General features: G+C 58.0%; 1 protein-coding gene across 4 annotated transcripts in view; it reads left to right on the forward strand.

Annotated features, from left to right (window-relative positions):
• Positions 1-16,805, forward strand: part of AXIN1 (axin 1) — a 63,178-nt gene that overhangs the window by 43,703 nt on the left and 2,670 nt on the right. Inside the window, exons 5-10 of one of the 4 annotated variants that reach the window (XM_078440383.2) lie at positions 3,105-3,221; positions 5,710-5,847; positions 10,616-11,145; positions 11,758-11,928; positions 14,496-14,741; positions 16,551-16,658. In XM_078440383.2, the coding sequence (XP_078296509.2) occupies positions 3,105-3,221; positions 5,710-5,847; positions 10,616-11,145; positions 11,758-11,928; positions 14,496-14,741; positions 16,551-16,658 (1,310 nt within the window). The remainder of the gene's footprint in view (positions 1-3,104; positions 3,222-5,709; positions 5,848-10,615; positions 11,146-11,757; positions 11,929-14,495; positions 14,742-16,550; positions 16,659-16,805) is intronic. The other 3 variants (XM_078440384.2, XM_078440385.2, XM_078440386.2) reach the window with 3 other exon arrangements.

A 16,805-nucleotide genomic window follows, 5' to 3' on the forward strand; every position in this document is an offset into this window, starting at 1 on the left:
TTCGGCTCAGGTCATGACCTCACTGCTGGCGGAGTCGGGCCCCGTGTCGGGCTCTGTGCTGACAGCGCGGAGCCCGCCTGTGATTCTCTTCCTCTCTCTCTCTCTCTCTCTCTCTCTCTCTCTCTCTCTCTGCCTCTCCCTGCTTGCGTGCTCTCTAAATAAATAAATAAATGTTTAAAAAAAGGAGAAAACAGAAAAGCCTGGTCAAGCATCTTGTCACCTCCCAGCACAGACTTGACCTCAGCCAGGCGCCGACAGCGTGTGCTCGGGAGGAGTGGAAGCTGCTGCTGGTGGTCTGTGTGCGCCTGCGTGTGCGTGCGCGCTGCCGGGGCCCCTCAGGGCTCCCCCGTAGGGAGCACCAGCCAACTCGTGCTGTCGGAGCGCAGCCAGGGCCTGCACACGTCTTCACCTCGCTGTAGGCTGGTGCGTGTGTCTCCCAGCTCTCTTCAGAGATCTTTTTTGTTCTCTGTGTTTTGTGGTTTTTTTAAGGGTTATTTATTTATTTTCAGAGAGGGGGCAGGGAGTGGGGGAGGGGCAGGGAGAGAGGGAGACAGAGAATCCCAAGTGGGCTCCGCACTGTCAGCACGGAGCCTGATGCAGGGCTCGGTCTCAGATGGTGACCTGAGTCGGTGCCAAGTCAGACGCTTAACTGACCGACCCCCCAGGTTCCTCTCTTCACGGATGTGTAAATTCAGGACTGGGCCTGGGCAGGGGGAGCAGTAGGGGTGCCTGGGTACCCTGTGTCCCAGAAAGGAAGGGGGTGAGTGGACACGGGAGCCACGTGGAGGTGCTCCCTCCCACCAGGCCACCAAAGCGTGAGGGTCAGTGGCGGTGAGGTGGGAACGTGCGCGTCTCCGCTGACGGACTGAACACACCGGGAGTGTGATGAGCAGCAGGACACCTGCACCAGCCCAGGTGAAGCTGTCGCTCCCATGGGAAAAAGTGACTTCGGGGCAGGGGTGTCATCTTCGGCCGCGAGGGGACCCGTGGATGCTGCCCCCTCGAGGACCACGAGAGGCCCGGGGCCTCTTGCCGGAGAAATCAGCAGGACACAGCCCAGGTTGAGGGCCACCCTGCCCAAGAATTGGCTTCAAATTTTCAAAAGTCACAGGGTCACAAAGGTGCAGAGGAGACAGCCTCGTTCCAGACCGAGGGAGTGCAGAGAAACGGTCCGGCTGAGCGCCGTGGCCGTGCAGGGCCTGTGGGGCCTCGGGGTCCAGGGATGCTCATGTCAGGGAGCCCTCCTCTGTGGGACGCCTACCGACCAATCTGGCGATAGGATCTAATTCAAACAATTAAATGGCATATTCAAGAAAACCAAAAGAGAAAGTTGGTGACCCGGAATATAGACCCGGAAAGATGTCTCAGAATGCGGCACAGAGAATCAGGAAGAGACAAGAGTCAGAAGTGTCATTGGGGGAATGTTCCAGAATCGAAAGCAAGGCATCTTCAGTCTCTGGAAGGTCCTGGCCAAGTCAGCGTGAAGGCAGAGCTGAGAGAGGCAGGCGTGGCAGCGAGAGCCTGGCTTTACCGTGCGGTGTGGACAGTGCTGCGGCCTCACAGCCTTCCAACCTCGGCCGCCCGACCCCCCGGCAGGGCTAGGAGCGTTCTTGGGCACCGCACTGACCCTCGGGCCTGACCCTGTGCAACCATTCGGTGAAAGCAGGAGTTCTGTGGGTCCTGGTGACTTCTGAGTGCTGGTTACCTTCCAGGGGAGGCTTAATGAGCCCCGCTCCTTGAGCTGTTCACACGTTCAAGGGAACAGGTCGTGGCTGGGATGGACCGGGCACGGCCAGGCGGTTGGTGCAGATGCCGGGGGCGGTGAGGGGGGGGCAGAGGTCACCGGCCTCCTCACCCACCTGGGCTTCGTTTTCCCGGGGACCCGCGTTAGAAGATGTCGCCCGTGTGCTTCTCGGCGGCGTGGGGAGCTTCGTGGTCTCTGCAGGGGCCCCTCTGCATCTGTCTGATAGCTCGGCAGAGGGGCCTGGCGGGGGTGTGCTTGGGTAGCCCGTCGAGGCGGTGGGGCGCGGGGGGCGGGGGGGTCTCAGCAGCAGAAGCGCTGCCTGGGTGAGCTGACGCCTGCCGTGAGCCCTGGGCGCAGCCTGGAGCCCAGCCTGGCTGTGTGGTCGGGTCAGACAGGCCCGCGCGTGGCTCGGAGTTAAGAGCCAAGAGAGGGCATGCTGCATCCGTTCTGTCCGGCGTGGAAATGAAGCAGGAGAAACCTCACAGGAGGGGAGTCGGGAAGCCAGTGGGGGGAGCTCTCGTGCCAACCCAGCAGGAGCGTCCGTGACAGGGAAGGACAGGGAAGGACGCGCTGCGTCCCCTACACACTGCGTCCCACCCCTGCAGCTCAGCCAAGGAGAAGCCTTTGCCGCCCCAGACGCTTGCTTCTCTCCAGTGGACTTCCGTTCACAGCAGCCCTCCCAACTCCCCTTCTCCGTAAGATGACGTCTTTGCCTTTGTTTGTGGGAGTAGTCTATCACTTTTGCCATTCAACGCTTGTCCCCGGATGCAGTTCTTTGTTACTCCTAAATAAAACCATTTTTGCTGGTAAAATAACTGACTTTTATTTTTAAGGGCAACATTTTTTATCGAACAAACCAGAAGAAAATGTTTCCCATCTTGGCCGAGGTCGTGGAGTCCTGTGATTGGGGTGTCTCTTCTGTGGCTGGTGACACCCTCCTGCCCCAGGAACCTGTGCGTGTCTACTTTGTCGCCGGGCCGGAGACTTGGGGTGGGTCTCAGGGGAGGCAGGTCCGGGGAGCGCGCGCGAGAGGCAGACGCTGTGCTGCCCCGAGGTAGGCGAGCGGGCTGTGCCTGGTGGTCCTTGCTGCGTGACTTCCAGGGGATCAGGCCCAGGACGAGGGGCTGTGTGTGGGTGTCGGCGCAGGGGCACAGAGGCACCACCACGTGGGGGACCCCGCTGACTTTCCAGTCGGGAAAGGTCTACTCCTTAATGCCCGAGGGAGGGGCCATCTGAACTCCCCAGAAGGTCCACAGTTGTAATTACTGGGACTTTTTCCTTTGTGACTTCTTTTGTTCCTCCACAGCCGGAAGGGTACCCGTTTTTCCACAGAGCTGGTAATTATTGTCATTCCTGACAGTTTTCCATTTTCAGAAGCACAGCCGTGCAGCCTAGAGGCTCTTTTCCAGAACACCTGAGCTTGGGGGCAGGCATCCGCCGCAGGGCCGAGCCTCGCACGCGTCCTCACTCCACGTGGGTGCGTTTCCGTCTCGTGGGGACTTCTCACTCTGCCCTTTCTCTGCGTGTGCCGTCTCACGGTCAGCACTGCTCAGCGCTTGCCACCTGGACGTCTGGCTTTGCTCTCTCAGTCCCATATAGGTCACTGCCCTCTGCTCAGTTCAGTCCCCGGAGAAGCCAGCCTGCTGGCCTCGGGCCTTTCTTGTCCACTGGGATATGCTGTCCGCAAAGACTCCCTTCCGGGTCTCGGCCTCATGGCTGTCCCTACTGCCCAGGCTCTTCTGAGAACACTGGGCACCCCCGGACCTTTCGCACCAGCTCTCTCTGTTGAAGTGTTAGCTTGTGTCCTGGGCTTGCCCTCCCCTGCTTCCCTCTCCGGACCCTTCCGAGCTTTCTGCAGCCGCCCCTGAGCTCATCGAGGCCAGTGATAGCCCCACACGTGGGCATTTGTCCCCGAGCCCTTCCCGTGATTTTCTCACCTAAGCTTACCTGTTTCTGAGGTTCTGTCGTTTTGTAGATGAGAAACATAGTCAAAACTGTGCCCAGGGGCACTGCCCCCGCTCAGGCTCCTGCCCCACACGGAGTCCTCCCTACTCAGCTTGCTGTACATATGAAGTCCAGGGTTCTAGATCGCCACTATCCATCCAGGAGATCTGAGAGGATTCCTGTGTGTCACCCTGTCTCAGGCTACTCCCTCCTCCGTCTGCCCTCCTGCCCCATCTGAGCCCCCTGGGCTCTCTCCCCTCCTCTTGGCAGCTCCCCGGTGACCCCATCCCCCTCAACAGGGGGGTGGTGGCTTAGGTTTTAAAAAATATGTATATTTTTTTTAATTTTTGAGAGAGAGACAGAGTGCAAGCTGGAGAGTGGCAGAGAGAAAGGGGGACAGAAGGCTCGAAGCTGGGCTCTCCGCTGTCAGCACAGAGCCCAGTGTGGTGCTTGAACTCAGGAACCATGAGATTGGAACCTGAGCTGAAATCAGGATTCGGATGCTTAACTGACTGAGCCACCCAGGCGCCCAAGTGGCTTAGACTTTTAAAACACGTTTGCTCTATGGGGCGCCTGGGTGGCGCAGTCGGTTAAGCCTCCGACTTCAGCCAGGTCACGATCTCGCGGTCCGTGAGTTCGAGCCCCGCGTCAGGCTCTGGGCCGATGGCTCGGAGCCTGGAGCCTGTTTCCGATTCTGTGTCTCCCTCTCTCTCTGCCCCTCCCCCGTTCATGCTCTGTCTCTCTCTGTCCCAAAAATAAATAAATAAACGTTGAAAAAAAAAAAAATTAAAACACGTTTGCTCTAAAAGATATTGTTAGGACAGCTGATCAAATTAAAATAAGGCCTGATTAGGTAACAGTAATGTTAGACTTTTAAAACATGTAGTGACCTAACACAGACCTAATGTGATGGTCACCAGGGCTCTGTTGTCCCTCCCGGCTCAGTGCTGGGTAAAGGAGACCTTAGACAAGAAAAGGGGGCAGTGAGGAACCCAGCAGAAGGGGCAAGTGTGAACACTCGTTTTAAGAGAAAACACAGGTTTCTGGGAATGCAAAGTGGTGTAGCCACTCTGGAAAACAGTATGGAGGTTCCTCAAAAAACTAAAAATAGAACTACCCTTCGACCCAGCAATTGCACTACTAGGCATTTATCCAAGGGATACAGGCGTGCTGTTTCAAAGGGACACATGCACCCCCGTGTTTATAGCGGCACGATCAACAACAGCCAAAGTATGGAAAGAGTCCAAATGTCCATTGCTGGAGGAATGGATAAAGAAGATGCGACATATGGGGCGCCTGGGTAGCTCAGTCGGTTGAGTGGCCGACTTCAGCTCAGGTCATGATCTCACGGTCTGTGAGTTCAAGCCCCGCGTCGGGCTCTGCGCTGCCAGCTCGGAGCCTGGAGCCTGCTTCAGGTTCTGTGTCTCCCTCTCTCTCTGCCCCTCCCCTGCTCATGCTCTGTCTCTCTGTCTCAAAAATAAATAAAAACAAATTAAAAAAAAAAAGATGTATATTTATACGATGGAGTATTACTTGGCAATCAAAAAGAATGAAATCTTGCCATTTGCAACTATGTGGATGGAACTGGAGGGTGTTATGCTCAGTGAAATTAGAGAAAGACAGAAATCATGACTTCACGCCTATGAGGACTTTAAGGGACAAAACAGATGAACATGAGGGAAGGGAAACACAAATAATATAGAAACAGGGAGGAGGACAAAAGAGAAGAGACTCATAAATGTGGAGAACAAACGGAGGGTTGCTGGAGGGGGTGTGGGAGGGGGGATGGGCTAAATGGGGAAGGGGCACTAAGGAATCTACTCCTGAAATCATTGTTGCACTACATGCTGACTAATTTGGATATAAATTTTAAAAAATAAAAAATAAAACAAGTTAAAAAAACGAAACAAAACGCACGTTTCGGGGCCCCTCCTGGTCACCCAGAGAGTGCCCGTGTGCCATCTTGACGGGGCTGGCAGTTCGAGGCTGCACGTGGCCGGCTAATCAGTGTCTCCTTGCAGCGCACTTACCGAATGCCAAAGGAAGTCCGCGTGGAGCCCCAGAAGTTCGCCGCGGAGCTCATCCACCGCCTGGAGGCCATCCAGCGGACACGGGAGGCCGAGGAGAAGCTGGAGGAGCGGCTGAAACGCGTCCGGATGGTGAGTGAGCCTTCTGGAAGAGGCCACGGCGCGGCTCGGGTTCTGGATGATCTTACTGCGTTTTGGTGGAGTTAAGGGCAGCTTCAGGCTCCCACGAGCTCCCTCCTGGGTCTCCCAGAGTGCTGGCTCCTGACGCCCTCTGACCCTGCCCTGGTGGCTGGCCGCTCTCCTGTGACGGGGGCCCGTCTGAAGCCGCCACCGCTTCTGTGCGGCCTTCACCGTCTCCTGGGGAGGAGGTCCCCCTGGCGGGGACCCCGAGCCCGATCTGGGAGCAACCGGTAGGCACTCAGCAGCCGCTCCTTGGCCTGCGGGGAGCTGGGGTTCCTGTGCCACCTGCTTCTGGGGAGGTGTTGAGAGGCGGGCAGAGACCACGCCCTGCTGTCATCCCCAGGCGGTGGCCACACTGGAGCTACATCGGCTCGGCTCAGGAAGGCAGTTTTGGCAGACGACTCAACGCGTACCACGTGCATACTGACCTCTCCTTTCAGCCCAACCCCCTTCCTGCTCCCTCCCGTGTCCCACATGCCCCCGTGGCCCCGCCAGGTCCCAGGGGCACCGGGCACACGTGTGGAGCAGAGTGTGCTCTTGGCACGGGGCCTGGGGGCTCCCACCTGTCATCCCGAGTGCAGAAAGGGTCATGTTCAGAAATAGGCTCCTGTGCCTTGTTTTCTGCCCCGTGGCCTTGCCGGGAAGAACGTGGAGTGCTGGGACAATTACGTGTGGTTTGTGACTTACCTGCTCTGATACTTCTCGGCCTGTAGCTGTCAAAGAGACATGGGGCTTATGTGGCCTGTGGGCGTCATCTTGCAAGACTCATTCCCACCTGTGCTCGGGTTTCCGTCCTGAGATGTTGATGACAGACGTCCCTTGAGCACGGCCTTCCCCGTGCTCTTCACACCTCATCAGGTTCTGTGTGTCCCCAAGGCCCCGGTGCCCCGTGCTCCCGGAGCCAGGCGCCACTGTGTCGCTGGAGACAGGCCTTTGCTTTTCTCCAGCAGGTAGGAATCTCCTTCTGAAACTAAGAAAGGTCACCACTGGCAGCACCCTGCCGGCTCGGTCGGTGGAGCGTACAACTCTTCCTCTCAGGGTTGTGAGTTCAAACCCCACGTTGGGTGTGGAGTTTGCTTTAAAAAAAAGAAAAAGGAAAAACAGTCTCCAACAAGTGGCGTCTTGCATTTTTTTCCTCAATACCTCATGCCCGATGCCTGAAACCCAAACCATGACTGTTGTAGGGGTGCCTGGCGCATCGGTTGGTACAGCATCCGACTCTTGATTTTGGCTCAGGTCATGATCCTAGGGTCATGGGATTGAGCCCCACGTAGGACTCTGTGCTGAGCGTGGAGCCTGGTGGGATTCTCTCTTCCCCTCTCTCTCTGCCCCTCTTGCAGGCTTGCTCTCTTTCTTTCTCTCTTTCTCTCTCTCAAAACACAACACAAAGAAAAACACACCCAAAACAGGATTGTTCTTGAAGGAATTGTTTCTCTACCTGATCACCTGATACTCATTTACAACACGGACCTGAGCCCTGCTCAGACTCTGTCCGAACCCACAGGAGGGGCCTGCTGTCTCGCCTTCCGTGTTCCCCCGGTGAGTCATGTGCACCTGAAGTCTGGAGATGCCATCGTAAGGGTAGTCGTGGGGCCCAGCCACAGTCACACCTGGCGGTTTCCTGTCCTGCCCTCCATGCATCACACACGGTGCTGTGCCCTTGCCGTCCAGGGTTCCGGAGCCCCCTCATATGACACCCAGGTTTGAAATGAGGGGCCGGCCCACCCCCCACATTTTTCAGATTTTGAATAGCGTTTCAAAATCTGGGGTTCGCGGTGGGCACCAGGAAGGCTGGGGTGGTCACTGAGGTGAATGGCCAGATGGCGTGCTCTCCGAGAGGGAGCCCGCATGAAAGTTTTTGGTTTGTTTTTTTTTAACATTTATTCATTTTTGAAAGGCAGAGAGAGACAGAGCGTGAATGGGGGAGGGGCAGAGAGAGAGGGAGATACAGAAACAGAAGCAGGCTCTAGGCTCCGAGCTGTCAGCACAGAGCCCGGCATGGGGCTTGAACTCACGGAGCGAGAGATCATGACCTGAGCCGAAGACGGCCGCTCAACTGACTGAGCCACCCAGGCGCCCCTATGAAAGTATTTTTAAGCACCTGTGCAGGGGCACTAGGTTTTTCTTACCGGCATCTTCTTGTCTCCCTCCCTCATAGTGACCCGGTGACTGCCATGTAGGCAGCGCAGTGCTGGCCTGGGCGCCGGGCGTGTGCTGACCTGCTGCCTGTTTGCCAGTCTGGGTTGCAGTGAGGGTGGGGGCGGACGTTCAGTGGGCATCCATGGAGGCCACCTTCCCCGTCAGGGTCCAGCAGAGGCCTCCGTGAGTGAAGGGACTGTCAGGGCGTAGCCTGTCAGGTAACCTTTGAGAAATCAGTGTTGGACACAGAGTTGCCGTGAGGCGCGGCGGGTTTTACAGGAGCCAAGCCCTGGTTCGCGTGCCGTTGTGGGGCTGGCACCGTGGCGCATCCGCGGCCCAAGCACACCTCCATCAGTGCCTCCTGAGTACGCTCACGAAGTAAAAGTACCCTGTGGTTTGTGAAAGAAGTTTAAGGAAGGAGACTTTCAATCCGTCTTGCCGTAGAACCCAGCTGTGGTAACTGTGTCAAGTTTGTCCTCGTGGCTCCGTGTGCCCGTGGCCCTGCAGGTCACTGTGCGGGACGGGCATTTTAACAGCCATCGGTATTCGGTGTATTTTTCTCATGTCTGAGTCTTAGTCTCCTGTTCTCTGCGGCCTCCCTGTTGGGGGCGTGCGGTTGTGCCTGGATCTCCCAGGAGCTGTCACGGGGGGGCTGGGCCTGGCCACAGAGGTTCCCCAGTGCCTGTGACTTTTTTTTTTTTTTTTTTTTTTTTTATTTATTTTTGGGACAGAGAGAGACAGAGCATGAACGGGGGAGGGGCAGAGAGAGAGGGAGACACAGAATCGGAAACAGGCTCCAGGCTCCGAGCCATCAGCCCAGAGCCTGACGCGGGGCTCGAACTCACGGACCGCGAGATCGTGACCTGGCTGAAGTCGGACGCTTAACCGACTGCGCCACCCAGGCGCCCCCCCAGTGCCTGTGACTTAACACAAGATGTTCAAACGAGTAGCCCCTTGTATATCCTGGGTATCGATTCGGGAACGAATCGGCAGGCCCGCGGTGGCGTCTGGACAGGATTGCCGGGCCCCGTGTCACAGTCTCTGGCCTGTAGCCACTCTGTCCCCATAGGCTTCCCTTGGACCCTGGGGGGCTCGCTGCCCCACAGCTGGCTGTGCAGTTCCATCGGATGCCCTGTGTGTTTAAAAACAAAACAGGAGAAATTTTAATCACATATGTACAGGGAATCCGCATGGACGTGAGAGTCCCTGTCTTGCATGATTTTACAAAATAAGGCTCGTGTAAATATGCCATAAACTATAGTTTTTTTTTAAAGAAGAATAACTACAAATTTTTAAATAGGAGTTTTGTTGTAAAATTTGGAAAATAACAAAGAAGAAAGTGAAAATTCTTAGCTAGACAGTTTGGTAAACCTGTAACATTTCAAAACCGTAAAACCGATTTCCTACATGTGCAGAGCCACCGAGACAAGCTGGCTCTCAGCCCAAGCTGTCCGTCACCACCCCGTGCCGCCCCCTGGGGACTGCAAGAGCCCCTCTTCCTTAACCGTAGGGGTCAGTGTCCGTCGAGGGCAGAGTGGGGGGTCCGGGATGGGACGTGGGGTGGGGAGCCCAGGGCCCCAGTGTGCCCGAGAGGGGCGTGTTCACCCTCCCCGCAGCCATGCGCCTGCCCTCTGTCCTGCTCCGTGCCACCTGCGACCTGAGCGTGGACTGGTGTCTGCAGCTGACCGCCTGTCCTGGTGACATGGAGACGCTTTCCCATAAGTGAAAAGTTTCTTGTGGATTTTGTTAGATTTGTTTCTGGTACAGTACAGGGGTAGCTGTCCCATCCTTTCTGGTCACTACCGGATGTACTCACCGTTATTCTGGTTTGCACAATTCAGTGAGATGAGAAAATAAATACAAGATTTGGCTGGTCAGATGTTATATTTACAGATAGGGTCCTGTTGGCTGCCAGAGACTCCAGAGAAACCCAACTGGATTTAGTGTGACAGTTGACCCAGAATCACAGAGCAGAGCAATTAAGCAGAAAACGAGCTCTTCTGTACAAGGGCATATTCCCTTTGAAAATACAATGGGAAAGGGACGTTCAGGTTGCACAGTCGGTTAAGCGTCTGACTCTTTATCTCGACTCAGGTCATGATCTCCCGGTTTGTGAGTTTGGGCCCCACATCAGGCTCTGCTGACAGAGTGGAGCCTGCTTAGGATTCTGTGTCTCTCTCTCTCTCCCTGCCCCTCCCCCCCCAAAATAAATAAATAAACTTTAAAAGCAAACAAAAGAAAATATAATGGAAAACATGGAAATAAAATTGAGAACTAGGAAAATCAATGAAGAAGTAAAAATATCTTTATTGAGAAGCGTAAAAGAACTAAGTCCCTCTGGAGGTTTCTCAGTGGGCGGGATTGGGTGGGTGTTGTGGTCCTCGAGCTCCTGGTGTATGGTGGGCGTGCTCACTCTCTCACACTCCCCAGTACCCAGCGCCTCACCTGGCCTGCTCATCCTGGGCTCAGTGCTTCCCGCCCCCGAGATGGAGCGCTGCGGGCCTATTTCTTTGTTTCCACGAGGGCGAGGTTTCTGTGACTCGGCCGGTGCCAAGAGGTGACTCGTGACCTTGTCCTGCAGGAGGAAGAAGGTGAGGATGGTGACATGCCCTCTGGTCCCCCGGGGGCCACTCATAAGCTGCCTTTGGCCACAGCCTGGCACCACTTCCCGCCCCGCTATGCAGACGTGGGCTGCGTGGGTCTGCGGGACGCGCACGAGGAGAACCCTGAGAGCATCCTGGATGAGCATGTGCAGCGGGTCATGAGGACGCCGGGCTGTCAGTCGCCGGGGCCCGGCCACCGTTCCCCTGACAGCGGGCACGTGCCCAAGATTGTGGGGGTCCTAGGGGGCGTGCCTCCTGGGCACAGTAAGCACGCACCTAAGTCCGGGGTGAAGCTGGACGCATCCGGCCCTCACCTGCACAGGCACGGCCACCACCACAGTCACCACGGGGCGGCCAGGCCCAAGGAGCAGGCCGAAGCTGAGGCCACCCGCCGTGTCCCGGGCAGCTTCTCTTGGGTCCCGGAGCCGCACGGCCACACAGCCAAGCCCCGTAGCCACTCAGAGAGCGTGGGCACCGCCCCCAATGCCGGCGACAGCCTGGCCTACAGGTGAGTGTCTGTGGCAGCCTGGGCCTTGCTTTGGGATCGGGGCTGCGGTTTCTTCATCCCTGAGCCTGTATCAGTAAGGGCCACGTGCGCCTTCCTGGGGAGGAAGGGGTCACGGTGAGAGGCTGTGTCTCCTGAGGGTTCTGTTCAGTTTTCTGGGCCACGATTCCCCTTTAAAAGTCGTCCAGCCGGGGTTGCCCGCACAGACTGCGGGCATGTGGTGGCCAGAGGGCCCCAGCGCCCCGCATGAGTGCCTGGTCCTGCCTGGGGTCCCGGGCCATCCAGGGCTCTGGCCCTGAAGGATGCACGGAGAGAGAGGTACCTGTTTCTGGGGAGGCGTCCGGGTGAGGGGTGACTGGGTCCCGGTGCTGCTGCCACCAGGTGGGTGGCGGGGCTGGGAGGGCGAAGGACAGGTGGTGCTCCTGCCCTCCCAGCTGGTGCTGCCTGGACGCCTTGCGCTCCCCACCAGACTAACCTCAGAGAACCCCCTGGCGTTGGGGCGGAGCCCGCGAGGACACACAGCTCTGTCAAAGCCACCACGTTCAGGTAGCCGCTTTCCGGCAACAGGCCACAAAGTAAAGGCAGCAGGTGACTCCCGGCCCCTTGCTTTTGTAGCGGGAAGTCTGGCACTGCCTCCAGAAGAAACGCCAAGAAGGCGGAGTCAGGGAAGAGCGCGGGAGCCGAGGTGCCTGGCCCCTCGGAAGACGCGGAGAAGAACCAAAAGATCATGCAGTGGATCATCGAGGGGGAGAAGGAGATCAGCCGGCACCGCAAGGCTGGCCACGGGTGAGAGGCGCCAGCGTCCCGGGTGGGTGTGGCCACGCAAGCCACGGGTAAAAGGTGCCCGGCGTCCTGGGTGGCGCGGGCACCAGCGTGTAGCACTAATTGACGAGCCTACGGCACGGTTCCGCCAGGGTCTTTGAAGCTGCAGCCTGGCCCCACCCAGCTGTCCTTATACCCCGTGGCCGTGGCCGTGTGAGCTCGCTGACACCTGCCCCGAGTGGGGCCCTGTGCCGGCCTTGGGGTCCTGACACAGCTTCGGTGTCCTGGGCAGGAGTGTCCGCTGCTGAGCTCGTTCTCAAGTCACCACGTTTCTGCCTGATCTCCTCTTGCTGCGCCCAGCCCGCCAAGGGGGGCCCCGCTTTCACACAGCTGCCCTCACGAGCTGCTTTCTGGGTGGCTGACGCCTCCACACGACAGCGACCTAAGTTACCGGGGCAGTTAGGCAGGTACCTGGACGCCACTCCAGACAGACCGCGCAGGACAAGTCTTCTCTGATCGCACCTGGTCACCCCCCAGCCGTCGGTGGCATCTGTACCCTCTGAACTCTGTACTGGCCCCACAGAGCCGGAGGCTGCTCTGGAGGGTGTGGAGCCAGGACCCCAGAAGTGCCATTGCTGCCTCGCGTGGGTCTGTCCATTTTGGGGGGACCATGGGGGACTGGGGCTGGCCTGGACTGCACGCCTTACCCCCAGACCAGCTGTCTGGGCCGTGGGGCTGGTGCCCGTGGGTGGGCTGGCCACCCCTCCTTCCTCAGTCTCCCGCTTCCCTGACTGTCTGTTTTGGATATGGTTGGGGACGGTAGAGTGCACGTGTGTGGCTTGGGGTGGGGGGGGGGGGAGAAAGGGAGAAGTGGGTAACCACCTGCCAGCCAGCCCATCCTGAGCAGAGACGTGGGACTCTCCACCCGTGGGTCCCTGTGTCTGGTCTCCACGTGACTGTGGGAACAAGGCTCCCGCCAGTGTTCGGACACCTTTGCGGTCACAGAACCTGTCCTGGGTGAGGGGTCTTCCCAGAGCCCCTCTCCTGCTTTGGTTGGGTTTCTCTGGATTTCCTTTTCGGGTTTCCACAAGGAATGGCTCTGTTCTGGCCGTTCCTCCCACACCAGATGGTTTCTGTGGTGGAAGAATAAAAGGCCCATCTGGAAACAGTCTCAGGTTGGAAGGTGCTTGATGTCAGGATGGGCCATTTTAAATGGTGGCATTTCAGTATCCCTGCCAGGTCTCCCTGGCCTCCCTGGAGTTGGGGGACAGTGTGCCTCTGTCTTTGTTGCTCTTACATCATACAACAGGTAGGCGGGGGGGGTGGAGGCATGGGGCAGCGAGAGAGGGAGGACGTGGGGGGGCCAGGAGATGGGAGGTGGGTGTGGGGCGGGGAGGTGGGGGGCAAGGAGAGGCTGGGGATGGGCTCCAGAGCCAAGGTCTCCCTGTGGCTGGCCCCGTGGGTTCTTTAGGAGGGAGATGCCATCTTTCCTGGGGCAGTTCCGGGACTGCGAGGGCACTGAGCCTGGGGGCCCTCTTCCAGGGTTCCCTCCTGATGCTAAAGCCCCCCTTTCCAAGGGCTCCAGCCAAGGCTAAGAGAGGCTGATGTTTTCGGTATAATTCAGCCGTGCAGCAAAGGCGTACTGCACAGCTCTAGAGCGTTTTGTGTCGGGTAATGAAGGCAGAGAGAGGTGTGTGATCCCATGGGGGAAACATTTGAAAAAATGAAAAATTGTATGTTTAGAGTTACGCTGATTGTTTTTAATGGGAAGGAGAATATACCAATATAATGAGAGTAGGTACTTCTAAATTAAGATTTTTAGATTGTTTTTACTTTGGAATTTCCTATATGGTTCAGCTTTCTCACAAAGAGCATTTATTTTGATACTAAAATGTTTTTTTAAAAACAGTGAAAAGTTTTTTTTTTTTAAGTTTTTATATAAGGTATGACATAGTTCAGTAAAGTTGTTAAAAATTAGTTACAAAAGGGGCACCTGGGTGACTCAGTCGGTGAAGCATCCGATTTCAGCTCAGGTCGTGATCTTGCGGTCTGAGAGTTCAAGCCCCGTGTCAGGCTCTGTGCTGACAGCTCAGAGCCTGGGGCCTGCCTCGGATTCTGTGTCTCCCTCTCTCTCTGCTCCTCCTCCACTCACACTTTCTGAAAATAAACAACCTTTAAACAATTCTTCAAAAATGAGTTACAGGGGCACCTGGGTGACTCAGCCAAGCGTCCAACTTGGGCTCAGGTCATGATCTCACAGTTTGTGAGTTCAAGCCCCGCATTGGGCTCTGTGTTGACAGCTCAGAGCCTGGAGCCTGCTTGGGATTCTGTGTCTCCCTCTCTCTCTGCCCCTCCCCTGCTTGTGCTCTGTCTCGCTGAGATGAATAAATGTTAAAAAAAAAAAAAAAAAAAAAACCTTAAAAAAAATAATAAATAAATAAAAATGAGTTACAAAAGGAGCGTGCAGCGGAGGACCACGGTGTCATGTGGTGTGGTGGGAGGGGTGGCAGGTGTGCCCCTGGTGGCCTCCACTGGTCCCGCCTGTGGCCAGGGTTCCAGATGCTGCCACACTCGTTCTTTTGCTCCCAAAGGTCTTCTGGTGCCAAGAAGCAGCAGGTGCACGAGAGCCCCAGGCCCTTGTCCGTGGAGCGTCCCGGGGCCGTGCACCCTTGGGTCAGCGCTCAGCTTCGCAACTCCGTCCAGCCCTCTCACCTCTTCGTTCAAGACCCCACCATGCCACCCAACCCAGCCCCCAACCCTCTGACCCAGCTGGAGGAGGCCCGCAGGCGCCTGGAGGAGGAAGAGAAGAGAGCCAGCAAATTACCCTCAAAGCAGAGGTAGGGGGACAGCGGGGAGGGCAGGCCACACCCCCAGTCAGGGCTGCCTTGGCACTGCTTTGGGGCCGTAGCCCCCCGAGGCCTGGGCACCCCCCAGCAGTCCTGGTTTCTTCTTTCACTGAGCGCCACCCGGGGCACGGCACGTGGCCTTGCCGTGTGACAAGGGGCTGGGAGGGTCCTCCTGGGGTAGAGAGGGAGCCGTCTCCCCTCTGTGAGTGTGCACTCGCCCCGGGGCTCCACGGACTCGCTAGACACTACGGTCAGGATCCCCCTGGCCGCTGTGCACGCTACAGAGTGGGGGTCCTGGGGGGTCCTTGGGCGGGGAGCCATAAACGGTGCCACGCACAGGTGGGACGGTGAACGTTGCTGAAGTACGCGTAGAGGTACAGTCTTCTCTGCAAGGGACCCCAAGCCCCATTGTCCCCAGCGCCATGCCCTCCTGGGCCTTGAGGGCCAGAGAGGCCCCGCCCACTGCTGACGCAGCCTCAGGCCAATGCGGCTCCCCACCCCCTGCCGCTCACCCTAGGGAGAACCCCTTTGTGGTTGGCGGTCTTCTCTCCAGGCCAGAATGTGCCTTCCCCTGCCCTTTCTGCTGGGCCTTGAGGTCACTTTTCCCCGAATGTACCAGCGCGTTGGAATTCCCAGACAGAACCAGGAAATCTGCATTTCCCACCGAGGCCCCGGAGCATGGTCACACGGTGGCCCTGATCTTGGACGTTGCCAGCGCCCCTTGCCCAGTCATGGTCACTGGACATCTTTCCTGGGGACCTCACTGTGTGGGGGGCCGTCCAGCTCTTGGGAGGCTGGTGTCAAGATGCAGACCATCCCTGGTGCCTGTCTTATCGGGCAGAACCAGGAGCCTGACTGCGTCCTCTGGTCATTGAGTGTGACCACGTTTATGGCCACCTGTCTCACACCCTGTGACCCTGTCAACATAGAACCAGAGAGCCGGCTCGGTGCTGCGGATGCTGCTTCGTCTGACAGGGCCTGTGACCTGGAGGCGGACAGGGCGGCAGAGGGGCCGGCGGGGAAGGGGCCGGGGCATATGGGTAGGAGGTCTTCCCTGCTGCACAGAGCCTGGGAACGTCGTCCTTGCCACGCACTGGGGGTGTGGGGCTCACGTCTGCTCTTCTCGGCAGCACCCGGCAGGCCCTGCGTGTGCTCGTGCCGGCCAGAGACACGCACAAGCCTCTTGGGAATCTGTATTTGGGCCTTGAGGCTCCTGACAGGGTTTTGGCCACCGGCTCCGGCGTCTCCATTTGTCGCCGGTCCAGAACGTGGGCCTTTTGTAAGCGACTGCAGACACGGATGGAGGTCCGAGTTCCTTGTGGGGTGACCCACCCCCACCCCGCCCCGGCTGGCGGAAGAGAAGTCACCGTCAGGGCTGCACAACATCGCGTCCGGGGCGGACAGCTGTTGGGAAAGCTGCTCGGGATGGAGCAGCAGCAGGGCGCGGACAAGGACGAGCGCGCCGACGAGGCCGGAGCCAGGCCATCCCCGAAGGCTCTTCTCGGTGTGGAGGACGGGTCGGTGGTTCCCCGGAGTGTCATCCGCCGAGGAGTCCAGGAACTCTGGATTCACTGGAGCCTCGCGTTTCCTGACCGGCCCCGACGGAGCCCTGGAAGCCCCCGTCGTGTGGTGTGGTGTGGTGTTTTGTCCGCCCCGCACGGTGGGAGCCTGGTTCGGCGGTGACGGACCCTCCCCGGGGCCCCTGCTCCGTCTGCCTGTCTGTGGCCCCACTGTCACGTCGGAGCCTTGGCGGAGGCCCGACCCCAGCACGTGCAGCTCACCGCCGTGGTTGTTCCCTAGGTATGTGCAGGAGGTCATCCAGCGGGGGCGCTCCTGTGTCAGGCCAGCGTGCACACCTGTGCTGAGCGTGGTGCCAGCCGTGTCCGACTTGGAGCTCTCGGAGACAGAGTACGTGCGCCCCCCGAGGGTCTCGGTACCGCTTACCCCGCCTGCCGCGGGGGAGCCGCTGTTCCCAGGATCTGGGGCGTCGCGCCGGAAGAGCTGGAGCCGGCCTCAAGCTTCCGGTCTCTGTCAGAGGAGACGTGGGCCGTCCTG

This window comes from Panthera onca, chromosome E3 (assembly GCF_046562875.1).
Source record: "Panthera onca isolate mPanOnc1 chromosome E3, mPanOnc1 haplotype 2, whole genome shotgun sequence".
Taxonomy (NCBI): Eukaryota; Metazoa; Chordata; class Mammalia; order Carnivora; family Felidae; genus Panthera; species Panthera onca.